At 54.3% G+C, this 24364-nt stretch overlaps 11 protein-coding genes across 11 annotated transcripts; 6 read left to right on the plus strand and 5 right to left on the minus strand.

Moving 5' to 3' along the window:
- The first annotated feature begins 65 nt into the window (after nt 1-65).
- On the plus strand, nt 66-2074 carry WHR41_05161 (uncharacterized protein). Its single transcript, XM_069373766.1, has 2 exons — nt 66-699; nt 749-2074. Exons 1-2 carry the CDS (start codon nt 165-167, stop codon nt 1903-1905), a joined length of 1692 nt encoding a protein of 563 aa, XP_069229487.1. The 5' UTR covers nt 66-164; the 3' UTR covers nt 1906-2074.
- Nucleotides 1916-4271, minus strand: WHR41_05162 (uncharacterized protein). The gene is made up of 2 exons (XM_069373767.1): nt 3565-4271; nt 1916-3474 (listed from the first exon to the last, which is right to left on the minus strand). Exons 1-2 carry the CDS (start codon nt 3720-3722, stop codon nt 2514-2516), a joined length of 1119 nt encoding a protein of 372 aa, XP_069229706.1. The 5' UTR covers nt 3723-4271; the 3' UTR covers nt 1916-2513.
- A 1059-nt stretch (nt 4272-5330) lies between these two features.
- Nucleotides 5331-6299, minus strand: WHR41_05163 (uncharacterized protein; the record flags this gene model as incomplete). Its single annotated transcript, XM_069373768.1, has 1 exon — nt 5331-6299. The coding sequence occupies one exon, from the start codon at nt 6297-6299 to the stop codon at nt 5331-5333; it is 969 nt and encodes a 322-aa protein (XP_069229597.1).
- Nucleotides 6300-6838: 539 nt separating this feature from the next.
- Nucleotides 6839-8385, plus strand: WHR41_05164 (uncharacterized protein). Its single transcript, XM_069373769.1, has 3 exons — nt 6839-7013; nt 7074-7466; nt 7516-8385. The coding sequence occupies exons 1-3, from the start codon at nt 6954-6956 to the stop codon at nt 7879-7881; spliced, it is 819 nt and encodes a 272-aa protein (XP_069229489.1). The 5' UTR covers nt 6839-6953; the 3' UTR covers nt 7882-8385.
- Nucleotides 8386-8971: 586 nt separating this feature from the next.
- WHR41_05165 (uncharacterized protein) lies at nt 8972-9793 on the plus strand (the record flags this gene model as incomplete). Its single annotated transcript, XM_069373770.1, has 1 exon — nt 8972-9793. The coding sequence occupies one exon, from the start codon at nt 8972-8974 to the stop codon at nt 9791-9793; it is 822 nt and encodes a 273-aa protein (XP_069229574.1).
- Nucleotides 9794-13026: 3233 nt separating this feature from the next.
- WHR41_05166 (uncharacterized protein) lies at nt 13027-14206 on the plus strand. The gene is made up of 2 exons (XM_069373771.1): nt 13027-13542; nt 13602-14206. The coding sequence occupies exons 1-2, from the start codon at nt 13090-13092 to the stop codon at nt 14091-14093; spliced, it is 945 nt and encodes a 314-aa protein (XP_069229573.1). The 5' UTR covers nt 13027-13089; the 3' UTR covers nt 14094-14206.
- Nucleotides 14207-14716: 510 nt separating this feature from the next.
- WHR41_05167 (uncharacterized protein) lies at nt 14717-15752 on the plus strand. Its single transcript, XM_069373772.1, has 3 exons — nt 14717-15086; nt 15184-15351; nt 15419-15752. Exons 1-3 carry the CDS (start codon nt 14769-14771, stop codon nt 15593-15595), a joined length of 663 nt encoding a protein of 220 aa, XP_069229488.1. The 5' UTR covers nt 14717-14768; the 3' UTR covers nt 15596-15752.
- On the minus strand, nt 15626-16499 carry WHR41_05168 (uncharacterized protein; the record flags this gene model as incomplete). Its single annotated transcript, XM_069373773.1, has 2 exons — nt 15626-16373; nt 16429-16499. The coding sequence occupies 2 exons, from the start codon at nt 16497-16499 to the stop codon at nt 15794-15796; spliced, it is 651 nt and encodes a 216-aa protein (XP_069229575.1). The 3' UTR covers nt 15626-15793.
- Nucleotides 16500-16771: 272 nt separating this feature from the next.
- On the minus strand, nt 16772-17621 carry WHR41_05169 (uncharacterized protein; the record flags this gene model as incomplete). Its single annotated transcript, XM_069373774.1, has 2 exons — nt 16772-16994; nt 17053-17621. 2 exons carry the CDS (start codon nt 17619-17621, stop codon nt 16895-16897), a joined length of 669 nt encoding a protein of 222 aa, XP_069229598.1. The 3' UTR covers nt 16772-16894.
- Nucleotides 17622-18522: 901 nt separating this feature from the next.
- WHR41_05170 (uncharacterized protein) lies at nt 18523-20046 on the minus strand (the record flags this gene model as incomplete). The annotated part of the gene is made up of 1 exon (XM_069373775.1): nt 18523-20046. The coding sequence occupies one exon, from the start codon at nt 20044-20046 to the stop codon at nt 18523-18525; it is 1524 nt and encodes a 507-aa protein (XP_069229604.1).
- Nucleotides 20047-20398: 352 nt separating this feature from the next.
- Nucleotides 20399-22130, plus strand: fal1 (ATP-dependent RNA helicase fal1). The gene is made up of 3 exons (XM_069373776.1): nt 20399-21604; nt 21656-21911; nt 21962-22130. Exons 1-2 carry the CDS (start codon nt 20461-20463, stop codon nt 21712-21714), a joined length of 1203 nt encoding a protein of 400 aa, XP_069229603.1. The 5' UTR covers nt 20399-20460; the 3' UTR covers nt 21715-21911; nt 21962-22130.
- Nucleotides 22131-24364: the final 2234 nt, after the last annotated feature.

The following is a 24364-nucleotide window of genomic DNA, read 5'->3' on the forward strand; positions in this document are numbered from 1 at the left end:
CCCCGCAGCCGCCAGCCCCACTGACGTCGCATGGCTGCTCACGATCCCAAGTCCGCTGAGCTACCTGACCTTAATTTAGCTGCTCAGCCAGCACAACATTCACTTCACTCACCAGCCCACGTGGTACCAAAGACACACGCTCCTGTCTTGGGATATCTGACAGGATGCCCGTCCTCCTCGAGACGCTCGATCAGCAGATCGCAGCAACTCTCTCCGACTGGAACCTCTACACCACTCTCATCGCTGCGTCCATCGTTGCCTTCCTCGCTTATCCGATCGTCTATCCGAGTGAGCCGGACACTCACCCTCTTCTGCTTGCACGACAAGCTTCGGCGGCACCGGTCAGAAATAAGAACGAGTCTGCAGTCTACCGCAGTCCCGAGATCCCTCACGGCTATCCTCTGAAAAGTGGTCTGAACGTCAAGCAACCGGGCGAGCCACGATGGAAGACCGGGAAGGACGGTGATTTGAGGGACATCTGGAGAGAGGTCTTGCGCGGCGGTCAAGCTGGGCAGGATGGGAAAGAGACACCTCAGGGTTCTATTATGAGCGTTTTCGGCAAGAAAGAGATCCAAGAGCACGATCTGCAGAAGCTCAGCAAGCAGATCAACGTACTTGGAAAGTACTGGAAAGAGACTGGCGATGGCAAGGTTGCGGTCTACTTGCCGAACAACATTGAATACCTTGTATCTATTTTTGGTAAGTTGCTTCATGTGAGAAACATAATTCCAGGCTAACATCGACGCAGCCTGTGCATTCTACGGCCTGACACCGATCCTCCTCCCACACGACCTGGCTCCCGCAAAGGTCCATGAGCTGCTCAATCTTGTTGGTGCCGACACACTTGTCACTGAAGCTGGCACTCTCCCCACAGACGACATCGCCCGCGAGTGCAAAGGCCTTCGTCTCATCACCTCCGTCGTCCACAAGCCCAACCGCCACATGGACTGGGCCGGTGTGCCAGACTCCGCTCAGAGCCGTCTCAGTATGAGCGTTTGGAGCGATCTGGTCGACGAGGCCGCCAACGCTTCTGCCACCCTCCCTGAAAACGACAGTATTAGCAAGCTCGGCGAGATTGTCACCGTATGGCAGCCTGTGGATGACTCAGCCAAGCCGATCATCACCACCTTTACCCAGGCGAACATTATCTCTGCCGTCGCCGCAATGACCACGTCCCTGCCTCTCCGCCAGCGCATGACCCCAGCAGACCTCCTCCTTCCAGCCGACAGCTTCAACCGCTCCTATGTCCTCTGCTGGACCCTAGCTGCACTCTACACCCACGCATCCGTCGCGATCAACAGCGTCGCTGGCCCCAAAGCCAGCCTCGCCGCAGCCACCGGCTCCACATCCCCAACAATCATCATCGCCTCCGCCGAAGCAATGAGTACCCTCCATACCGAAGCGACCGCGAAAATCACCTCCCCACTCCACAAATTCGGCCTCCTAACGCAATCCCAAACCCTCTCCGCAGGCCGCATGCCGTCGTCCTCCTTCTTCCTGCCCCCCTCGACCTCCACCTCCACATCGCCCGGCAAGCTCCGCCTGATCCTCACCTCCGAGCGCTTCGGCGCCGATTCGCCCCCTCTCAGCTCAGCGCAGCTCTCCGACCTGCGGATCTTCACGCGCGCGCGCATAGTCTACGCTCTGACGGCGCCGAACGTCGCCGGCGCCGTGGCCCAAACGCACGTCTTCGACTACCGCCGGGAAGAAGGCGCGGGGCACAGCCGGTTCGGTGCGCCGCTGAGCTGCGTGGAGGTGAGAGTCCTGGGCGCTGACGATAAGGATGTCGGAGCGAGTGAACCTACTGGCGAGCTGGTTGTTGCTGGGCCAGCGGTTGCCGGGGGCGAGTGGAGGAGCGGGAGGAGGTTTAGGGTGAGGGAGGATGGGTGTTTGGGGTATGCTTGAGGCGTTCACTCAAGCATTGTGAGAAATGAAAGAGATGGCTGGCAGCATCTAAAGACCAAATTCACGAAAATCATGTGAGGCGCAACCAGAGAGGAAGACGACGAGCATCTGAACAGTATGAAAAGCGACCCGACCACAATAGACCGAAAATTAATCCGAATTTGATTAATTGCTGCATCCCTTCCGATCTCCTCTCCGAGTGTTTCATGGCTCCAGTCTTTCTTCTAAAAGTAAGCTGATACATTCGTCTACCGACTCGGCGAAGTAAGCTCTTCCGCACATCCCATCATACACGTAGTGGGTATCGTAATCTTCGTTTCCCGAGGAATCAAAATGGCTCCCTTATCCGCGCATGCCATTTGACGCCCTCTGTGCGCAGCCCTGATGGTGAGAATAAGATCGTGCAGCCCGCCCCCTGAAGACCATGACGTGCTCGCACTCACCCACTCAGTCGCGGCGCGGGCGAGCGGTCCGCGGCCCTCGACTTCATCTCCACCGCAACGGAAGGGGTTCTTCTTTTCCCTCCCATCACGACAGCGGCAGTTATCTCCGGCTGTGCCAAACTGTGGCCTTGCCATCGACATCGACGTCCAGACCAACCACCTGGATCACGCAGGCCGCCAGCCAATGGGATTGCTCCTGCCGTCGCCATCCGCCTGCTCGAGCGCGGCGCGCTTCGACCCCGCCGTCTGCGCCTTCGCCTCCGCCTGCGCGAACATGGCCATCGTGTGCTCCCAGACGCGCGGGCCGAGGTCGATCTGGCGGTACTTTCCCAGCACGCGCTCGTCGCCGGCGGGCTTGGAGTCCCAGTCGAGCAAGTACGCCCCCGAGCCTTTGACGTCGTTGGAGCCCTCCATGACGTCCAGGGGCGCCTCAGCGGGGATGCCGGGGGCGTCGCCGTCGGCGCGGCAGGAGGTGCCCTGCCACTTGCGGGCCGGGTAGACTTTGCTGGTGAGCTGGAAGAAGTGGCGCTCGCCGGACTCCTGGACGTTGAGGATCCAGGGGGTCATGACGGCGTACATGACTTTGACGGCGAGGCGGATGGGCCCGTTGAGCTGGTTGGCGATGCCGGTCTTGACGGTGCCCGGGTAGGAGTGCATGAAAGTGGTGCCCGGGTAGCGCTTGGCGAACTCCTCCATGATGAAGTCGGTCATGACGGTGCAGTGGGCGAGGGCGCCGTGCAGGGTGAAGTTGTGGCGGAGATCGAGGTCGTCCGGGTTGACGTCGCCCTCGGAGCCGGCGGCAAGGACACTGTTGACGCGGGAGAGCTGGCCGGCGTCAGAGGCGGCGGTGAGGTTGGGCATGAGATCGACGACGAAGCGCATGCGGGAGTAGTAGTTCACGGCCATTTTCTTGTCGAGCCCCTCGTCGGTTTCGCTGCGGCCTTTGAGCGTCATGTAGCCGGCGGTGAGGAAGAGGCCGTTGATGAGGGGCTCCTTGACGCGCAGGTCGGCGCAGACCGCGTCCACATTGCGGATGGTCGAGATGTCTTTTTGAATGAAAGTCGCCTTGCCTTCTGGATTGATTTCGAGGAGTTCGGAAATGATGCGATTAGCTTCTGCTTCGCGCCTGGAGGTTGATGTTAACATCGAGTGTCTCTGTATACCGGTTGCCACGTTTGATCTGGACAATTTTTGAAGGAGGATATATCAAACTTACCTGCCAATCATGTATATCCTCGGCCTTATCGTCAATTTGAACAATTCCCTGGCCGTAGACTCGCCAATGCCGCCAGTGCCACCGACGAAGATGCCGACATAGTCATGGATCAGGTGGCCCTGGGCATTGCTGGCGCGCACGGATTCGCTGGAAACCATTTGCAATGGACCAGACGAGAAGAGGTTGAAACTCACTGCATCGACGGTCGGACTGGAATCACGACGCAGTCCGGCGTCGAGTCAGGCACGGCGTGGCAGCGCGTATATGAGGCCGTAGAGACGGGCACTCGCGCGAAGGCGCTCGAAGGGTCTGTTGGCGACGATGGCCTTGCGATGGCAATCCCGCGGTTGTGCCGGCCGGGCACCAGTGGCGGAGAGGGCGGCGAGGGAGGGAGGCAAGGGTCGAGTGATGTACTACAGCGCGTGTAGGCGATGAAGCGAGCCCGGGCTGCGAGCGGCTGGCCAGTTCGTGCCGTGGCCTGCGGTGGGTTCAGGCGTGGATGTTTCGTGGCTGGTGAGCAGCGCCGAGGCATCAGCGAGCTGCGTACCTGGTGGGCAGCCTGAGGTGCCGGCTGGCTGGATGCGATACCTTATGCGAGCGGAAGTGCGCAGGATTGGGCTGGCGAAGCAGGTCTCAGACAGGCCTCAGTAGTCTCGCGCTTCGCACGCCTCTTCACGCAACGGGAGCGGGATGCAAGATTTTTCTCGCCAGCGCCTTATCCGGGCGGTCGTGTACGTCGGCATTATGCAAGCGGGCAAGAAGCGACTGACGCCACGCCCGACAGCTCAACCCCGTCTGTGCTTGACATCAGCCCACGATCGCGCCTGGACATGGCTCCGAGCCTTGTCCGCTATACCTCACTCTTCAACGCAACAGCATTGTCCCTATCAGAGGTATACGTGACCTAAATCTCGCAATGGTATGGCTCAATTGTCACGATCAGTCTTCGCGGGTGCTTGCTCAGCTTCTCTGCCATCGACGTTATATCATACTTGCGCCGCGATCGCAATGCAAGTCATCGAGCATTGGATCGGCAATCTGTTTGTTTGTCCGCGAGTCATGCATCGATCAGCACGTGGATTGACAGCCTTCGACATCAACAGATGTTTTGGCTGGCACACATGAACTCATACTGGAGCGTTGCCACCCTAATTTTACAAGTCAGCTGGTGATCGCATGACTTTCACTGGAGTTAAGTAGCCCAAGGGACTCTACTGCAGGTGGTATTAACATTATGGGAACGGAGATGCTGCATTTGAGAACACAGTCTCTTCGGGACAAATCCTCTCTCTAGTAGTCCAAAGGCGATGGCAGCAGCTCAAGTAGCGCGGGAGAGAGGCATATTCCGCGGCAAAGCCCCTACTGTCGCTTCCCACATCCTACCCGCCCGTCTATCTTCGCACAAACTCCAACAAGAATCATCTACAACGCTATCATCCACCATGACTGACAAGGTTGTCCACATTCTCTTACTGTGGCGAGGCAGCCCGATTAATTCGACGCCAGATGGGATTGGCATGGTTACTACTGAGAGACCACTGATTGGAGCAGTGTTCCACCCAAAAATTGGGATTAAGTAGTCTAAACGCGATGATATCAGCTCCAAGCACACACGAGAGCGAAAGGCATCGCATGACACACAGCACCAAGAATCACATGTTTCATTTCCATCGCTATTTCAAGCACGTTTTCACCCTCTCAGCTAATCACGACGGCCGTAGCGCTACCGCGCGCGCTCTCCCAATCAGCTCTCTCCCTGGCACCCATCACCCCTGATTTCTCGCCCTTATGCTCCTCCAAAAGAAAAACCACCCGAGCACCCTAAGTGAGCGCTCGGCCCACTCCCGCCCGGTCGACTGCCGAGCTATGTCGAAGGGGTTATAGACGAGCACATAGTGCTCACTGAACGCCGGGACGTCTCCGACGATCGAAACATCGTGGACGACACAGCTCGCACGGTTGGCAACCGCATCTCGAATGCGCCTGCCCGGGCGGAAGCGCTGCAAAAAGCCCGCGGGGACGACGCCAAGGCTTCTGAGAAGGCCCACGCTGACCATCCAGGCGTACTCCTCTGAGGTGCAGATCGCAGTGACCGCCGGGAGCGCGTGACAAAGTTCGTTGACGCTGTCGAAGATCGCAGCGGGCTCGATGATCTTCCGCTCGAAGCGGACCGTCAGGGGCCCGAAACCCGGCTCGACGAAGGAGAATTCGAAGGCCTTCTCGGAGCTGCAGGAGATGGAATAGTCGCCGGCTTCGACCCATTTGAGGAAGGCGTTCATTTGCGGCGGCGTGCAGACGGGGATTTGGTAGGTGTGAACGGCGGCCTTGTGCATGAACAACGTTTCGTGGCGGAGGAGCTTGCAGGCCCTCGTGATGGCGGGCGGCGAGATGTTGTGCTTTCCGGTGAAGTAGAGCTCGTAGAAGATATTGCGGACTTCAGGCGGGAGATCAAGGAAGCGGAAGGGCTGGCCTAAACATTCGACCCAGAGGTCGGTTGCTAGAGTGAAGGAAATGTTGGCGCGGGGCTGAGACTCAGGCTCAGAATTGACCGGATTCTCCTCGATAGACATTTCTCCAATACGCAACTGAAGCTGATGCCCTAGGTTGTGAGTGGGCTTCTCCTCAGACTGTTCGGTCTCGTCATCGCTGATGTCCATGGCCGTCGATCCGTCATTGAAGGTTTCGGCCGAATCGTTAACGACCAGGGACGTCTTTGCCTTATCCGAGGAAGACATTTGAAGCTTCGAACATTGGTACAATCTTTATGGTCAGCGAAATCAAAGCTAGTGAAAAAGCCATGCCGGCAGGCGGAGTGCGATGGCCAACAGAAGCCGGCGGGAACATTGTCCTTTGTCAAGGTATTCAGATACCTGTGATGTCCCAAGAGTACGACAGCGATAGTGAAGCTGCCAAGATGAATAGATAGAAAGATGCGTTGCACGATCGCGACTTCTGTTGTTCAACAGAGGGTGACGGCAATATCCAACACGTCGCAAGTTGAGTGCAGGCGTGCGCCACGGGCGAGGAAAGTCAATAAAGGTTGTGATGATTGTTGAATAATACTTAGACCGTGATGCTAGGTGGTCATGTGTGCTCGCAAAGGTGGAGTGATGGTATTCTTCTTCAGATGCGAAGGTGGGAGGTGACTTGAAGCAGAGAGCGAGAGTCAAGCTTGCGAACTGGTGAGCTTGAGCTTGAAGTCAACAAACAAGCTGGCGCGTGAAGCTCTGAAGAAGCAGGCGCGCGCGGCTGATTTCCGCGCCTGGCTGCCTCTGATGTCAACTTTTTCCAGCTGGTGTCGCGAAAACACAATTTCGCGAATATCTTAAGAGTCGCTTTTCTCTGAACAAAACTGCTTACAGGACTTCGAAATCCTGGGGCCAATCACCATGTCGACGCCAAACAAAGGAGGCGCGAAGACGATGTCTTCGCGTCTTGCGAACATGAAGGTTTGTCTTTTCTGTGTGGAGCTGTCCTGTGTCGACAAAAACTGATCCAATGATGTATAGTTCATGCAGCGCTCAGGCGCATCAGAATCGCCAAATCCTGGAACGCCAGAGCAACCATCCGCCAAAAGGCAGCGTATGTCGAATGGTACGTACAACTCCAGCCCGGGTTCAACTCCTGGGTCGGGAACGCCAGTGATCCACACGCCAGAGGAGAAGAAGCGCATGGAAGCATCGGAGCGTGAGGCTGCTGCGAAGGGGGAAACGAAGTGGTATTTGAGTGTTCAGAATGCGCCCAAGCCGGTTGATCAGTCACCACTGCGGATTGTGTCAGCAGGATACGGCGCGTTGGACTCTGGAAAGGGCGCACATGACGATGAATCAGAAGATGGAGACACGAAGGCGGCGAGTGTGCCGGGTAGGATGAACTTCGGTAACTTCGGAAAGAAGCAATCTGTACGTTTTGCTTGGCCTGTTTAAAGAACCCGGACTCACATCGACACAGAAACCGCAACAAGATTCTGGCTTATCTGGGGAAAGCTCCTCAGACTCCGAATCCGAGAGTGAAGAAGATGAGGAGGACGATCCTACCGGGGCGAAAGCTTTAATCAAGCAATCACGAAAGGAAGCTGGCGACAGGGCCCGTGCCGAGCGCAAAGCTCAACGAAAAGCAGAGTCAAAGGAAGCAGCACGGTTAGCGAAGACGCGGAGAGAAAAGGAAGTGAACCTTAATAAGGTCACAAGTATATCAGGTTCGGGCAAGCCTTCGCCTTCGGCCGCATCCATGACTTGCCACAATTGTGGAAAGAAAGGACACATCAAAGCCCGGTGTCCTGAATCCTCAAAGAAACCGAGGAATTCGAGGAATTGACCTAGAGTTCAAAGCACGAAGTCCCAGTGCAGGCAATTCACGTTTCCGCACGAAGAAGGAGCCAGTTCGGTCCATATAGTTGGTGTAATGTCAAAATGGGACTGAGTGGCATGGAGAGAGTGGGCTGACAGAGCAGTTCATGTCACGGTCCCCAGCCGTCACCAATTGATTCGAACAACATGTGTGGTACAAGATCCAAGTGTTCTCAAAAGCATGTTATACATCAAAACTGACGTGATGCTATAGCGCCAAGGGCAACCCATGCGCTCTGGCACTGAACCATTGACTGCATCTGGCAATGTTGTCGTTGCGTAGCTGGCTCATGTTTGCCAGGGACCTTGGAGCTGGCATTTGCTCCTTTTCATCTCGCCGATTGAGGAGGAGCTTGAAGACTTAAGAAACTCGAACAATGAAACTCATTCCCTAGGGAAACTCATTTCGAAAGCAGCCTCGTGGAATTGACGTTGAGACTTGGACGATCTTCGACCCCTGATCGACCCAATGAAGAACAATCCAGATCTGGTACCAGCACGGTCCTCGAGCGATGGCTTTGCAACTCCAGCTTGGAAATATTTATGCTCCAACAGCTATATGCCGTCTGATGACTTCATTGCATTGACGAATCCCCACAAAGCTTCATTGCGACGCCTGATTCTTCGTGCTATCTGCTTCAAGAAGTGTGATTGGCACCGCGTATTATCGTGGATCGTGCATGATTTGACGTTGCCGTTCTTGGAATTGGATAATCTGAAGCTCAGCCACGAGGAAGGGCCTTGGAGACTTATTACAAAGATGGGAAACGCGTCCGGCGTGAATCATGGATTTTTGATGGCTCGTCGCATATTGAAAAAGGGGTCAAAGAAGTGATAAATACGATTCACAACCACAAAAGCAGGGGAGGCATGAACCAGATGCTGGTGAGTTGCAAGGATGGGCGCCTGAGGCAAACAGAACTGGTGGGTACAGCCGAGGCTGGAACGCCGGCACCTCTTTCGAAGCGACGCTAAGGTACCTCAGATTCGTGATCTATGTATCTACCTTCCTGTCGTAACGTACCTCTTGATATTTGCTCCCTCACTGCCTTGTGAAGATGCTGCTCCTCGGTCTGACCGGTAGCATCGCCACCGGAAAATCAACTGTCTCTCAAATCCTCAAATCACCACCGTACAATCTTCCCGTGATCGACGCCGATAAAGTCGCCCGCCAAGTCGTGGAACCAGGTACTTCAGGTTACAACAAGATCGTCGCGCACTTCGGTCCTTCAACGCCCGACCTACTGGTCCCTCCCACGCCCGAAAACGGAGGAGAGAAGGGCGTGAATGGCAAGGGAAGGGCACTGAACCGGCCGGCGCTTGGCAGAAGAGTGTTTGGCGAGGGCAAGGATGAGGACAGGAAGGCGCTGAACAAGATCGTGCATCCGGCAGTAAGACAAGAGATGTACAAGCAAATGATGTATGCCTATTTGCGCGGGAATTGGGCCGTCGTACTCGACGTCCCATTGCTGTTCGAGTCGGGTTGGGAGCCGTTGTGCGGGACCATCATGGTGGTCGCGGTCAAAGACGCGGCTGTGCAGATGCAGAGGTTACGGGCTAGAGATGAACATCTCACAGAGGAGGACGCGAAGAACAGAGTAGCGTCGCAATGGGATGTGCGGGACAAGGCCGAGCGATGCCTAAGGAGGGGGGACAAGGCTGGCGTTGTTGTGTGGAACGATGGAGATCAGGACGACCTCAAGAGAGAGATTGATCGCGTCATGGGTATTGTGAAAGACGGCAGTCCTCAATGGTGGGCTTGGATGTTACTCTTGTTCCCACCTCTTGGGGTATTGAGCGGAGGTTGGAGCTACTTGAGAAGCTGGTACATTAAAATGCAATGGGAACAGGAGAAAGCGAAGGAGAAGGCGAAATTGTGAAGCAAGATCCTCGCTCCTTACTGCATGGCAAGGCGATGAACCTCACCGTACCGACGTCTTTTCACATGCGCTTCAACCTCACCTCACGCTGGTCCAAGCTCGCGCACGTGCCTTCCATAACCTCAAGGCAGCGCGCTGTCCGTCGATTGACTTATCACTCGACATTACTCGACACGAGCAAGTTTTGACGAGCGAACACTCACATCGTCCACGTCGCCACCGACTTCACATCAACATGGCGGACTTGGTTAGTGCCGTAGACGACACATTCAATCTGACACCGCAAGCTGGATGCGCAGCTGAGGCCTCCGACAACGATATCATGAACGATGCCTACAACACTCCCCACCAAGGTAATTGGGAAGTTGCCAGCGGCATCGAATCTTTTGTCGACGCACACTGCGCAACAGTCCACGGGTATCGTCCAAGCTATACACAGGCCAAGTCAGGACTGGCGATCGACCAAGGGCTTACAAAACGATTTATGCAAGCAACTTTTGAAGAAAAGCGCGCACAAGTTTTGGTACAGCAGGATAACGATCGCAAGAAGTCGGTGAACGATAAAGCCCGGGCATCTTCAACCTCTCATCCTGAAAGGAAGCCGAAAGCTTTTGTCGTGCCGCCACTGCACCATAAGTCAGTGAGTTCACCGGGTCACAGCATCAAACTGAAAGCGAAACCAGCGTCTGCAATAGCGACGAGAGAGCAAAAGCCGGAAATGCCTGCACAGCCTCGCAATTTAGTACCCTCAACTATCCGACCAAAACAGAGCATCACTCCCAGCAGGAACTCGCAGTCGCAGTCAAGGGATCGGATAGTCCAGATCGTTGCCAAAAATGGTGAACAAGCACTGGTCAGGTTGCCCTTGATTACAAGTCTTTCGTCAGGAACAGAAGCGTGGCCAGATAAGAAGCAGGCCTCCCATGGTCGAACAGTATCTACGATCGCATCGGCTGCAAAAGCACATTCCCGGCACTCCGGTTCTCAGGCTGCTCCCACAGTGAAGGAAAGCAGCGATAAAAATCTCAATAAACTCAGATCCGCCGGCCAAGGAAAGAAGCAGGTACCCGTAATGATTGATACGCTTATGGAAAAGCTTCCTCCCCAAAGCAGCGATGCGCCAGACCTGAACAAATCGAAAGAGCTAGATAAAGCCGCACAGTCGTCACAGAAGTCTTCAAGAGGACCGGGTTCTGAACCAGGGTCGTGCAAGGATTCTGGCATTGCGATGAGTATTGGTTCCAAAGTGAGATCGAAGGCGGGGTCTGGTATTTCACAAGCAGCTTTTAGCATTGCAGAAAAGATTGCTCACTCGAATTGCACGGCAAAGGCACCTGTCGGTGCTGCGACCGCACCATCCACATCCAACCTGGGTAGCAAACGCGGCACCCCCCTCGCGATCCAACAGGCATTACACCAGCAGACATCCATTGCTGCAAATGGGAGCCAGGCCTCAGCTATTTTACGGCAGAATAGCGGCAGCAAAGTTGGCACTCTACGCTCGAATTACAAGCCTCCGACTGTACGGTCAGGCAGCAGTTCTACAAGCGTTATTCATTCCTTTCGCGGATTCCGCCAAGATGTCAATGGTAATCGTGCTAAATATCAAGACGAATTCCATCAGAGCAGTCGAGCCTCCAAGGCATCATCTCCTGGAGTTCACGAGCATTCGGCGTCGATTTTGGAAAGCAATCGCATTACCACCTCCCCCCTCAACAAGTCCAAATCAAGCGCTGAGTCAAAGAGTACTTCCGCCCCTCCCTTAGCGATCTCACTAAAGTCTTTAGCTTCCGGCCAGAGGAAGACCAATTTCGCTGGAGATGGCTGGATATCTCCACACCCTCTGAGTGTAGCCTCGATGGATGTCGGAGCATCGCCGCAAGCTGCCGTGAAATTGTCGACCGACGCCCTTGGCCAGAGCGGCACTTTGACTTACGAAGAATGGAAGGCTCGGCGGGACGATGTGGTCAGCATACCTGGAAGCTACGCGCCATCTCACGTGCCGAGCGCTGTTCGCTCACAGACGGTCCCGTTAGCACACAATCGCCAGCCTCCGGCAGACTATGCTGGGAGTCATCCTGGAATGGTGCCGCGGGACTCGCAGCGCTCTCCCAAAGCGCACAGCCGTGCGTCTCGGAGTACCCAGCGGCACGCTTCAGCATCCAAGAACAGTGCTGCATATAGCCCAGACTCTCTTCAACAGCGGGCGCACAGTGATTTTCAAGGCGGTACAAGCAATAAGAAAGGCTCCATTCACAAGGCTTCAAGCGTCCTTTCACAGAACGCAGGTTGGAGCTCTCCATTCGAAAGTCACGGTTCCGGCTCTGGAAATCCAGCACCATATACTGTTGGAATCACTTCGACCGAACTCGGAGACTACCAACGACGCCTCGGGAGCATAGTTTCTCGCTACTCCTCACATCTCTCCCTCCTGCAGGCAGAACAGGCATCGCCTCAGCCTGATTACGATATATGGAATAGCAGACAGAGCCTTGCGTCGAAACCATCGCTACCTCAATACTCAGCTCATCAGTCCTATCACTCAGACTTCACTGTTTCCAAAAATCAGGGGCTTGGCTCACAAAGCGAGTTTGCACCTTATCGTACGACCTCGCTGTCAGGCCCGACGGACCCGGAATGGCTACAGCCGGAAGACTTGATCTCGGGAAGCCAGCACTCTGCCCATGCTCCTGGACCGCTTGTGGTGTCAGATCCATATGGGGACAATGTGGCATCTTCTCCCAGGATCCTGATCTGCCCCCCATCAGCGGTTCAAGTGTCGCCGAGCCAAGTCACGTATGGGACAAACGAATGGCAAGATCTGGAGAAGGCGGAAGAAGGGCGCGGTCGTTATGAAATCTCCAAAATGTGGTAATGTTGTAGTGCAAACTCCTCACATCATCGCCTAGCAAAACGAGGTATCGAATGTTGGGCACGGTAAAGTGATGTGCTACCCGTATGTTTTTGCGCTCTACAGAGAAACAATTAATGCATCAACATTAAAACTGTTCTCAATTCCATCCAAATCCCGCAAAAGTTTCGCCATCGTGGCCATCGATTATTTTGACTAGCGCTCTATGCTCTTTCACTTATCGCGTAATGTCAATGTAACCCTACGAACTGTTCAGGAAACCGCATTGTGGAGTGGTTGTGGGTCGACAATGGAAGCTTCCGACTCTCAAGGAAACCCCCAAATTCCCCAGAATTCCCGCTCCAACGCCACGGCATCATTCGAGAAATCGCATAATCCCCAAAACACAGAGCAACCCCGGGATATCAATTGCACAGAATTTAATATGGCCTCGAACTCGATCGCCGTGATCGGCTCGCTGAACATCGACTTCATCACCCGCACGCCTCGCGTTCCTGAAGCTGGAGAGACTCTGACGGCCAACTCATTCTCAACGGGATTCGGCGGCAAGGGCGCCAACCAAGCGGTAGCATGTGCGCGTCTCGCTTCTAAAGATACGAAGGTGGCGATGGTCGGCAATGTTGGTGACGATGGTTTTGGCAATGACTATTTCGAGGCGCTCGGCAAGGAGGGCATCAACGCTGATGGCGTACGTAAAGTCAAGGGCCAGACGACGGGTGCAGCGAACATTGTCGTTGAAGAGGAGACTGGCGAGAACCGGATCATGTTCACGAAGGGTGCAAACTTTGCCTTCTCCGAGCAAAAAGATGCGCAGTGGGATTTGGTGCCCAAGGACGCTGGTGTCATCGTTTGCCAGCTGGAGATTCCGATGAACGTGGTACGTGTTCTTCCCGGTTCATGTGTCAACAATTGAACTATATTAATATTGACGATCAGGTCCTTCACAACCTTCACCTGGCCCACGAGCAAGGGAAGCACACCATGTTCAACCCAGCGCCTGCGTTGCCCCTCCCCGAGTCTGCCTACAAGGATATCGACACGCTGATAATGAACGAGAGCGAAGCACACATCCTCAGCCGCTCTCAATCCACAGAGAAAGCAGCTGACCTAACGCCACTTCTCTCCCATTTCCTGAAACTCGGTGTCCGCGAAGCGGTAATCATCACGCTTGGTGGTGCTGGTGTCATGTATGCTACCGCCAGTGGCAAGCAAGGCAAGGTTGCTGCAAAGAAGGTCCAGGTTGTCGACACTACTGCAGCAGGTGATACTTTCCTTGGAGCCTACGCTGCGAAGAGAGCACAGCATATCAGTGGTGACGGCGATTTTGCGTACGAGGCTGCTTTGGAATTCGCCACTATGGCTGCAGGCAAGACCGTTGAGAGAATGGGTGCGATGGCTGCTATTCCCCGTCTGGACGAGCTTAATTAGCAAACGAGCTTAATTAGAAGAGGATGGAGAATGAAAGACAAGGTGGCAATGGATCAGTGGCTCAAGCCTATCAGGTGTATACCCAGAGTGTCAAAGTTTGTGCCATGCTAAATTTCCATGATTGAAGAAGCACTGCTGAATTCGCATGAGCGTCAATTGTAAGGCGAGTTACACTCGACAAACCGACTGCAAAGGTACCAAGCAACAGCCGTTTGAAGATGGAATGCAATGCACCCTTTTCCGGATGGCAGACGCCGACAAAACCCTGTATCAGAATGGTGATGTCTGCCGGTGAAGCTTTTCCATCATCTGTAGTCAATCGTCGTCAGAGACGCCGCGATACAGTATTTTCATACTGAGAAGCAGAGCTAGTAATAAGTTTGAAAAGCCGTTGAAAGCCAGTACCCAGTCGCTAACATGCTGATCACGACGGCCAGCTTGTATGATGAGCGTAGGCTCTAGCACAAGATATTCGTATGCTTTATATCTATCGGCACTCTCGAAAAGTCCTCCAGCGCCAGCGATATGTAAAGTACAGACTGCGATTGGAGCGCGCCAGAAAGCCGCCAGCGGGGGGCCGTGCCCGAGCGTTCCTGCTTGGCGCATCTCAAGCTTGAACATCCAGCGACTTCACGCTACGCCAGCGCCATTGCAACACGGACAATTGCCGCCACAATGCTTTCACGAACCCTCCGCGCCGCTCCCAGGCGCATGCCTGCCCTACGCAGCGCATACAGCACCACCACCGACAACCCGGTCCCTGCCAACGACCCCCACGGCCGCCACCCGCGCTCCCCCGTCTCGGCCACCAATGCCACCCCGACTTCCGCTGAGGGTAGCCAGAGAGAGGCTCTGCAGGAGAGCCCAGAGGCTGGCGAGGAGAGGCGCGTGATGCAGGCGCCCAACCGCAAGGGTATCTGGAGCAGGAGCCAGCAGCCGCGCGAGAAGGCCATGGTTGGCCCGCGCTTTGAGCAGACTATTATGGCCGACCAGGTACGTCTTGCAAGAATCGAAGGAGAATGCAGTATTTGAAGAGCACTGTATCACGGGAAGGAATCAAGAATGATAATTGTGGCTAACAATGGCACAGCCGAGACCGCTGGCAGCCATCGACCTTATCCACAAGCAGCCCGTCCGCTGGACCGAGAAGAAGGTCGTCTCTTGTGACGGCGGTGGAGGACCTCTTGGTCACCCTCGCATCTTCATCAACACCGACAAGCCTCAGATCTGCTGGTGCACATACTGCGGTGTGCCTTACGTACGTTCCCAGTCAACCAATCAACCAGATCCTAGTTCAATAAGAACATTGCGCTAATGCCATACAGGCAAACAAGCACCACCGCAAGCACCTCGAGAGCTTGCCTTCCACATCATTCCCTCTCGACCCGCCCGTCAACGACCCAGCCGCTCTCCCTGCCTCCGACTTCGAGGCTACCAACGCGAAGACTGGCTCTACCGAAGCCTACCAGACCGCTACCGGCAAGCCTCTGGAGCAGCGATAAATGGAACAAAATGTACTGTAGACCTGTACATACGCATGCGAATTTCTTTGTCAATTTCAACAACATTTTCTGGTATTCAGCGTCTCAAGATTGCTTCGCCTCACGCGAGGTCTGTTATATACACTTTGCGCCGGGAAAGATACTTCGTTCCACATCATCATCATTCATACCCTTATGCAATAATCCCAGTGCAAATTCTCAAGCCTTCTCGCCCTGGATAGTGGCAACGACCTTCCTGGAGTGCTTGCTCGCCCTAAACTCCATGTAGTAAATGCCCTGCCACGTGCCAGTGTTCAGTCTGCCATTCGTAATGGGCACCGTAACACTCGCACCCATCAGACTGCTCTTGATGTGCGCGGGCATGTCGTCCAGGCCCTCCGCCGAATGCCTGTAAAGGTTGCCCTTGCGGTCCTCAGGCGCAAGGCGGTCGAGCGCATCGCTCATGTCCTCGCGGACCTCCTCGTCCCAGTTCTCGTTCATGGAGAGCGCGCAGGAAGTGTGCTGCACGAACAGGTGCAGGATGCCGACTTTGTAGTCTTTGAGTTCGGGCAGCTGGCGCGTGACTTCGTCCGTGATCAGGTAGCAGCCGCGGGATTTGGAGGGGAGGGAGAACTGTTTCTGGAAGAAAGACATGGTGGGCGGTTGTGGGATGTCGGCGGCTGTGCAGGAGGCTGGCGGGCAGCAGGCGCAGGTTGGTAGGAGTTGTTTGGCTGGTGCGAGGGGTGCTCCGAAGAGGTCGAATGGGAGGGTAAAAGGTTTGAGGAGTAGGTGGAAGACGCTGGTATTTGTTAGGATGTGTTTGTCCAACAAGGGAGAGGTAATAAGAGTCTTACCTTGGGAAGAAGGCGAGTATGAAGATAGCAAGGAAGATTGAAGTGTTGCGCAGATTTGTATCGAAAGGCATGCTGATTGGGAAGTCGGGTTGAGAGGCTGACTTCTGGCGTGACGTCAGGTGGTGGGACTTTTCGGTCTGTTGTCTGCGTGGGGACTTACGGACAACCTCACTCCATGCGCTTCTTATACTACGCGATGTGTCCGCAAAGCTCATTCAGGTAATGCAAGACACGACGCATGTATTGGTCGGGTAGGCAGAGTTTCAACCTACATGTGTGATACTACGAGCTTTTCCGTTTGATAAGACACGGCATCAAGATCAAAGCACGATCACGAAGTTGCAAGGAAACATCGTCAATTCGTTGGCAACTATTTACACCCGATTCGAGTTGCCAACCTAGAAATCCCGTCCTTTCAATGAACCTTTCTCACTGCTCCGGTATAGGGACTTGGTGATCGTTCAGCCTAGTCCTCCTTGGGCTGCTCGATCACGAAATACCACGAGTCCTCGTAGCGCGGGTCCTTCTTCCAGTCCCCGGCGAGGCTGCCGATGTCTGCGAAGGTGCTTTTTAAGTCAGAAAATCATCATTGAGCTTGGTCTAACGCACGGAGTAGTCACTTACCGAAGAGTGTAGTTACCATCAACCTCCACGACCCAGCACATCTGGTCAGTGGCAAGCCCGGTCGGGACAACCTTGCGCTTCTCCCAGACCTTCTCCTCAGCGGCGATCTTGAGGTTGTCCTCCTGAACCTCGCCTTTGGTGCGGCCCTGCCATTTGTACGTCTCCTTGACGGCAGGCTTCTCGGTGAAGGTCGGGTGATAGGTGTAGGTGTTGTTCGGCTCTTCCGGCTTCGGAGCGGCGACAGAAGCAGGAGCAGGAGCCACGACCTGTGCCGGCGCCGGAACAGCGGCGTAGACGTAGCCGCTCATATTGGGAGCAGGAGCGGGCACGTAGGCGTACTGGGCAGGGACTTGGGTTAGCGGGGCTGCTTTGACGCTTTCCTTTGGAGATGGCGGCGGAGACGGCTCCTTGGCGACCGGAGCAGTGGCGTGATAAGTGTGCATCCTCAGGCCGTTGTTGGAGTCGTAGCCAGGAGCGGCGATGGCATCAGAAGTTTTGAAGTCTTCCGGCCAGTGCTCGTGGTCGCTACCGCTGTCGTCTGCAACAGAGTCGACGACGGTGGAAGCCATCTGCGCTGTTGTTGATGTGGGAAGAGGAGGCGCAGCGAAGATGTGGGTACTCTTGGGTCGAAGTGAGGTCAAGCGCGCAACTTCAGGGAGGTAGCGCTCAGCACCCGCTTCCCAGGGATTGATGAGTGTCGCAGTGGGGCGCGGCCGGTGTCGGGAGCATGTGACAGTCGCGCAGTGATGAGGTGAAGAGCAACTGATGGAGGTAAACAAGCGCGACGTACCTTGGAGCCACTCGAGTCGCGAACAACAGAAGTCGTTCGAGATCTGTGTTTCTTCTTGGACCGCGATTTTCTTGGTGGCGGTGGAGGATCTTCGAGCCAAAGATCGACGAAGGGCCAGAAGCAGCACATGAGATGTTGTTGAATGCAGCGGGAGAAGTCGGCCATGGGCAGGAAGGCACGATTGGGCGCGCGCGGGAAGCTAAATAAGGGCCGCCACTATCCCTTCAACCGTGTTTAGGCGACCTCCAAGCTTAACTCGAATGGGACAGGTAACGAAGTGAAGGCTTTGATCCATTGCGTGATGTTTACCTTCCCCAGCTCAATGGAGGCAATCCCGTGTCAACAAACGTTGCCCCTTCTTTGCCTCTTCCGCAGCAAGGTCCTTAGCTCTTGCCACATCGACAACTGACGACCGGGCTTTATGGTCAAGATGTCAATTTGTTGTGCCGGTAAGCTTTGGCTGTGGACGAGCAAATGTTCATTGACGCCGGGGCAGGAAGGCCATGCACCTCGAGCTTCCTACATCCACATTGCTGACGGAACGATCATGAAACGGAATCTAATGCGTTTTCTGAGCTTTCAGTAGTTATTGACAAGACGGCTATGCCGTGATGGTATCATACAATTCCTTGAATCAGTGAACAACACTTCCTGGATCAACAAATACAAGGTACGCCGCATCACAGCAAGCCCTGCTTGTTAAGATCATTCCAAACCTTCCAGGGCATGACTGTGCCAGTGCTGTCCTCCATTTCCTCAACATCATCCTTCGCATGCTGCTGTTCCTGCCGATCCGAGTTGAGCTTCGCGTGCAGGCGTTCAGCCTCCTCGATCCGAGTGATGTCTCTGTACATCGCGGTATTTGTGATGCCTAGGCACTTTAGACCATAGACGTGCCTGGACTCGGAGAAGTGCTTGTCGAATGCACGTCGACCCATGTACACGTAGTTTCCGCAGATCTCGCATGGGAACTCGACGCCGAGACCGTGGAGCTTGTACAGCCAGAATGGGATGGGTTTACCGTCCCATGAAAGTGGAAGTTTGAGAGGGTTGTAGACCTTCTCTTCGTCATCGTCGTCATCCGAGCCCTCCTGCTCAGCGTTACCTGCCAGCGCTGCCTCCTCCTCGTAGAGAGCTGCCAATTCCTGCTGGCGCTCCTTGTCGGTCATGCCATGCTTCCGCTCGGCATTCATACGGGTCTCTTCTCGCGTATCTTGCATTGCCTCTGATAGCTTGCGAACACGATGCTCCCGCTCGGCGATAGCCTTCTCTCGTAAACGCTTGAGGTCCTTGCTAACGTCTGAGCTGGCGCCGTTCGGCCCCATTGCCGACTTCTCCCCACCATTCTGCCGCGCCTCAGCACTTTTGATATGCTTCTTTCCTTTCAGGTGTGCCTGGTACACATTGTCGTTCTTGAAATCCTTTTCACAATCTTCGCACCAAATGCCCTCACCTGTTCTGTCCTGGGCTGCTTTGACCTCCTTGTCTGGCTCCCATCCTGGCACTTCGCCCTTCTCCCACTGTTCCTGGAACTCCTTCTCAAACTTGCCGAATAGCTTTTCCAGATCCTCGAGCGGACGTGACCGGCGCATGAATGATTGCAGGTACTCCGCTAAGCTGCCGACATAGTCGAAGTATTCGTCCGTCATCTTGTGTTGGGTTTTGTCGATATTCAATTGAGGCGGCGTGAACTGGTCAAACAAGTTCAGATACTGGATGTATGTCGCCTTTCGCACCATTCGAATACCCGGCAGATTCAGGAACTCCTCGTGTAGCATGGTCAAGTCAAAGTAGCGTCCGAAATGCTCCTCGCCAGTGAACATGCTAGTGACGTCTCCTGCAAAGCCTCCAGGCGGGCCTCCGTTCTCCGGCTTCTTGTACGCGCGCTCCAAATTTTCTACCGGCTCGTTTGGGTTGCGCTTGTGGAAGTCCTTGATGCCGTTGAGCTGGTTGTAGAATTCCTCGAAGGGGTCGCCGCCAGTGTTCATTGACTGTATTTCCTGTGTCCATTGCTCTTTCTGATCGTTGTAGATATGCAGTGCGCGCTTACTCTGTTCTGCAATGCGCGCTGTGAAGTTGGCGATCTCGTGGTCGCGAGCGAGTTGATTGCGGATGTGCTTGGGCTCGTCCATCACACGCTCAGCGATGGCTGCCTCGAGGCGCTCCACATCTTCATGTGCGGAGCGCAAGTCCTCCACCAGCATATTGGGTCCTTGCACCAGAGGCGGTGGCAGAGAGTTTGTTTGTGAGGAAGCCTCAGCACGTGTGGCGTCCGAAGTGGATTATTCCAGTGTCGCGTGATCCGAAGTATGCGTCCTTGAGTGTCCTTGTACTTTGCGACTCGGCTCCACTGGTTTCTCAACGATATGAGGGGTGAGCGTAGTTGAGGTGTTGCGCCGATCAAATTGTATGCGCGCTTGTTCAGAGCTGGCGCCAGACACGAGCAATCGCAAATCGTCGCGCGAAGCTCGCGGCAAGGCGGATGCGGGGGCGGCCCGCAGCCACTCCACCTTCAAGATCAGGTCAGGCCAACGCCAGCGAGCAAGCCAACTTTTGTGAGCTTTGCGACAGGACCATCTCCACAACCACACCCTACCAATCATCACCAATTGCCCACCATGGCCGAAGATGCTATCGATCGCAAGGCGGAGGAGCGTATGGAGTTCTCCACCTCCAAGGAGGTCTCGGTCGCGCCGACCTTCGAGGCCATGCACTTGAAGGAAAACCTCTTGCGCGGCATCTACGCTTACGGATACGAATCGCCCTCGGCCGTGCAGTCTCGCGCAATCGTACAGATCTGCAAGGGCCGCGACACCATTGCACAGGCACAGTCTGGTACTGGTAAGACTGCGACCTTTAGCATCAGTATTCTTCAGGTCATCGACACTGCCGTTCGCGAGTCGCAAGCACTGGTCCTCAGCCCGACGAGAGAACTGGCCACTCAGATTCAGAGCGTCTTGCTTGCGCTCGGTGACTACATGAACGTGCAATGCCATGCTTGCATCGGTGGAACGAATGTGGGCGAGGACATCAGGAAGCTTGACTATGGACAGCACGTTGTGAGCGGTACGCCTGGTCGCGTGGCGGATATGATCCGTCGTCGCAATCTGCGCACACGTCACATCAAGATGCTGGTTCTGGACGAAGCCGACGAACTTTTGAACCGGGGTTTCCGCGAACAGATCTACGATGTGTATCGTTACCTCCCTCCGGCCACCCAGGTCGTTGTTGTCAGCGCCACGCTTCCTTACGACGTCTTGGACATGACCACCAAATTCATGACCGACCCTGTCCGCGTTCTGGTCAAGCGTGACGAACTCACACTTGAGGGCCTGAAGCAGTATTTCATCGCTGTTGAGAAGGAAGAGTGGAAGTTCGACACCTTGTGCGATCTTTACGACACACTCACAATCACACAAGCAGTCATCTTCTGCAACACTCGCCGCAAGGTCGATTGGCTTACCGACAAGATGCGTGATGCCAACTTCACAGTTTCGAGCATGCACGGAGAGATGCCTCAGAAGGAGCGCGACAGTATTATGCAAGAATTCCGCCAGGGCAACAGCCGTGTGCTCATCTCGACCGATGTCTGGGCCCGTGGTATCGACGTGCAGCAGGTCAGTTTGGTGATCAACTACGATCTGCCTAGCAACCGTGAAAACTACATCCACCGCATTGGTCGGTCCGGTAGATTCGGCCGCAAGGGTGTGGCCATCAACTTCGTCACTAGTGAAGACGTCCGCATTCTGCGTGACATTGAGCGTAAGTTTGTCAATATCATATCGTGGTAGTGATGGCTAACGCTGTACCCAGTTTACTACTCCACCCAGATTGATGAGATGCCGATGAACGTCGCCGACTTGCTTGCTTAGAAGGCCAATTTGTGCCGAGGAAGCATACGAACTTGCAAGAACCAGAACGAAGCTGAGATTTGTCACGATTCCAGCGGTCTGTACGCGCACGAAAGCAGGAAGAGAGAATCCGCCGAGTGCTACCGACGAGCTTCTAGGGGTGAAGATACAATGGCATTCGGCCACTGGGGATGGAAATGGGCACTTGTAATCAGACTGTAAGTCATTTCCCTGTTTTCCCACTCGAAACTGGACTGACTTCTTGGAGGTATGAGCGAAATTCCACGATTACCACTGAAACCCCCGAAGACATACATGCATGACTCAACAAGGCTTCACCACAGTCGGATTATAAAAGTATACGCCTTGTCCACAGACGTGTGGAGGCAGTGGGCATGCTTTCCTGGAGATTGATGCCCAGAGAAATCCTTTTTTTTTTTTCGCATGGCAGGCGCTATATTGGTAAGCTCCAACTTCATGTTGATCAGAGATTTATAAAGATACCCATACAATTCGTACACAAAAGAGACCTTCGACTTGAACACAGATTTCTTAGTATTTGCGAAGTTTCTCGATTGAACAGACTCAGTTTTCACCTCTCGTGTCAGCCGCGAAATGCTGCCCATATCAGCACGTTTCAGATTCTGGAATCTCCCACGATTTTGCACTGATTACACATGCCTGCGACCTTCTGGCTCATCTCCCTTTGCTCGAGAAGCTTGGTGCTTGTTTCGGAGGCGTTGGGCCTCGAAGATTCTGTTCGCTTGACAACTTCTATATCATGCGATCCGCGGAACGGCTTGTTGCCCTGTTCTCACCTCATACTTCGCAACCGACGTGAACACAAATGTGGACAATACCATCCGCACCGACAAGTGTCACTCTTCTGTACCCACAAAACACGTTGAGCGTGAAAATCATGTTGTCCAAATTTGTTCATTTTGGCCTTGGCCTCATGCTCTTGTTAATCCTTGCTAGCAAGTCCATGGCTTCGGCGGATATAGCGAGTTCCTACTTTGCTTCACTACATCAGCAGGCTCCTCAGAGCTTCCACGATGGCTATTGCCCTTACAACGACCTCAAGCTCGATCCGGCAGCTGAAGGCAGTGTCAACTGTCAGTGTTATGGCGTATTTGGTGGTAGGAAGAGCTTCGACTTGAATGGGTATATCGAGAGAGCTTGCAACAAGATCTCCAATTACGAGTATGGATTTGATCCTTATGCGAGCCGTGTTACGGCCGCTCAGCTGGTACCGGCCACTTTGATCATGGCTGAGTATAACCGCGACTTCAAAGGCGACGCTTGCAAGACACCAAGGAAAATGACACAAGAGCAATGCGAGGAGAACTTCAAAAATGCCACTTGGTATGCGGGTCTCACTGTAAACATGTATAGCTTCTCGCTGACTTTGAGAATTAGCAACAATAACAGAGCGGGCGGTGTTGCTTTCGGCAGCTGCTTCAAGTACACTGTGGATTTCTTTCCCAAGGTGGGTGGCTATCCCATCTTGCGACTACTTGCCCTTATTCTGGAACTGACATATCGTTGCAGATAAATCACCCTGAGATCAGTTTGTACGATTAGTACGGCGAAGGAAGTCCCATCAACACCTCGGCCGATGTACTAGTTTTGAGCGAGGTTTCGCGGAAGGCACATGGCAACAAGCGAGCATATTCCAGTGATTGGTGATCGCACTAAATCACGGCGAGAATGACTATCAGATTGATGAAGTAAGGTCGTATAATAAGATACCCAGGCGTCCAGTGGCCTTCGAAGGCATCTCCCCACCATCATGTCAAATTACCTTTCGTAGCTTGTACTCAGTCCGCGGTGGAAAGGAGAAAATGTCCATCAATCAAGCTTTCACGTCTCGTCCTTTCAACAGCGACGCCTGACTGGCCTGCTCGGGCAACATTAGCCAAAGATTGGCCAACAGAGCCAAGCAATCCTTCTCGTTGGAGGTGGAGACGGCAAAGTCCGCACGGCTCTGCCAGTTCCGACTTCAGCTCCTTTCAATGGAGCCAAACACATCATGGCTCCGTGGCGATGCTACCGACTGACTCGCGATCTCGCGATATGAGACGTGAGGCTATAGAAGCTAACCGTACTAATGATCAAGGTAGGATTAGGATCGCAGGCAACGAACCCCACTCTTCTTGGTCTCGTACCTGCGACGGGAGTCTCGTCCCGGAGCATGGCGCCTGGCACTGTGAGTCGTGGCCAGACCCGGTATGTCGGCAACGAGAGTAAGTACCATCCCACTCCACGCTATGTCAAATGGCACGTCTAATATCTATATCTTTTTCAGCGATCTTTTTGGCTGAATGCTTCTCTGCTGCACGACGTTTCTCATTTCCCACAATGTTCTAGCATATTCATAACTTGACATAGGCCTGCTCAAAGGACCCTCGCTCCTCACGGGCCTCGAGAATTTCAGCCGCAATAGCCTTGCAGAACGTGACTTTAGCAACCATAGGTCAAGGCCTATGAAGGATGCACGGCCAAGAATGTAGCGCTGCAGCAACAACAGTGCGCTTGAACACAAGCGCAGCATCACATCCTTCGCGTCTTGCGACGTCTTGGAATGACAACACGACGTCATTTAGCGAAACTAAAGGCTTGTCGCCCCTCAATTCTATCGGAATACTCCTCGTATGCGCACTCCCAAGTG

The sequence above is a fragment of the Cladosporium halotolerans genome (genome assembly GCF_011745625.1).
Source record: "Cladosporium halotolerans strain TM138-S3 chromosome Unknown Sca14, whole genome shotgun sequence".
In the NCBI taxonomy this organism is placed as follows: Eukaryota; Fungi; Ascomycota; class Dothideomycetes; order Cladosporiales; family Cladosporiaceae; genus Cladosporium; species Cladosporium halotolerans.

Bases quoted from the DNA above. Each gene is read 5' to 3' on its own strand.
- WHR41_05167 (XM_069373772.1), top strand. From the start codon at position 14,769: ATGCTTTCACGAACCCTCCGCGCCGCTCCCAGGCGCATGCCTGCCCTA. The intron at 15,087-15,183 runs GTACGTCTTGCA...ACAATGGCACAG, and splicing joins AGACTATTATGGCCGACCAG to CCGAGACCGCTGGCAGCCAT. The intron at 15,352-15,418 runs GTACGTTCCCAG...AATGCCATACAG, and splicing joins CATACTGCGGTGTGCCTTAC to GCAAACAAGCACCACCGCAA.
- WHR41_05166 (XM_069373771.1), top strand. From the start codon at position 13,090: ATGGCCTCGAACTCGATCGCCGTGATCGGCTCGCTGAACATCGACTTC. The intron at 13,543-13,601 runs GTACGTGTTCTT...ATTGACGATCAG, and splicing joins TGGAGATTCCGATGAACGTG to GTCCTTCACAACCTTCACCT.
- WHR41_05161 (XM_069373766.1), top strand. From the start codon at position 165: ATGCCCGTCCTCCTCGAGACGCTCGATCAGCAGATCGCAGCAACTCTC. The intron at 700-748 runs GTAAGTTGCTTC...ACATCGACGCAG, and splicing joins ATACCTTGTATCTATTTTTG to CCTGTGCATTCTACGGCCTG.
- WHR41_05164 (XM_069373769.1), top strand. From the start codon at position 6,954: ATGTCGACGCCAAACAAAGGAGGCGCGAAGACGATGTCTTCGCGTCTT. The intron at 7,014-7,073 runs GTTTGTCTTTTC...AATGATGTATAG, and splicing joins CGCGTCTTGCGAACATGAAG to TTCATGCAGCGCTCAGGCGC. The intron at 7,467-7,515 runs GTACGTTTTGCT...ACATCGACACAG, and splicing joins ACTTCGGAAAGAAGCAATCT to AAACCGCAACAAGATTCTGG.
- fal1 (XM_069373776.1), top strand. From the start codon at position 20,461: ATGGCCGAAGATGCTATCGATCGCAAGGCGGAGGAGCGTATGGAGTTC. The intron at 21,605-21,655 runs GTAAGTTTGTCA...CGCTGTACCCAG, and splicing joins CATTCTGCGTGACATTGAGC to TTTACTACTCCACCCAGATT.
- WHR41_05162 (XM_069373767.1), bottom strand. From the start codon at position 3,722: ATGGTTTCCAGCGAATCCGTGCGCGCCAGCAATGCCCAGGGCCACCTG. The intron at 3,475-3,564 runs GTAAGTTTGATA...ATCAACCTCCAG, and splicing joins AGGATATACATGATTGGCAG to GCGCGAAGCAGAAGCTAATC.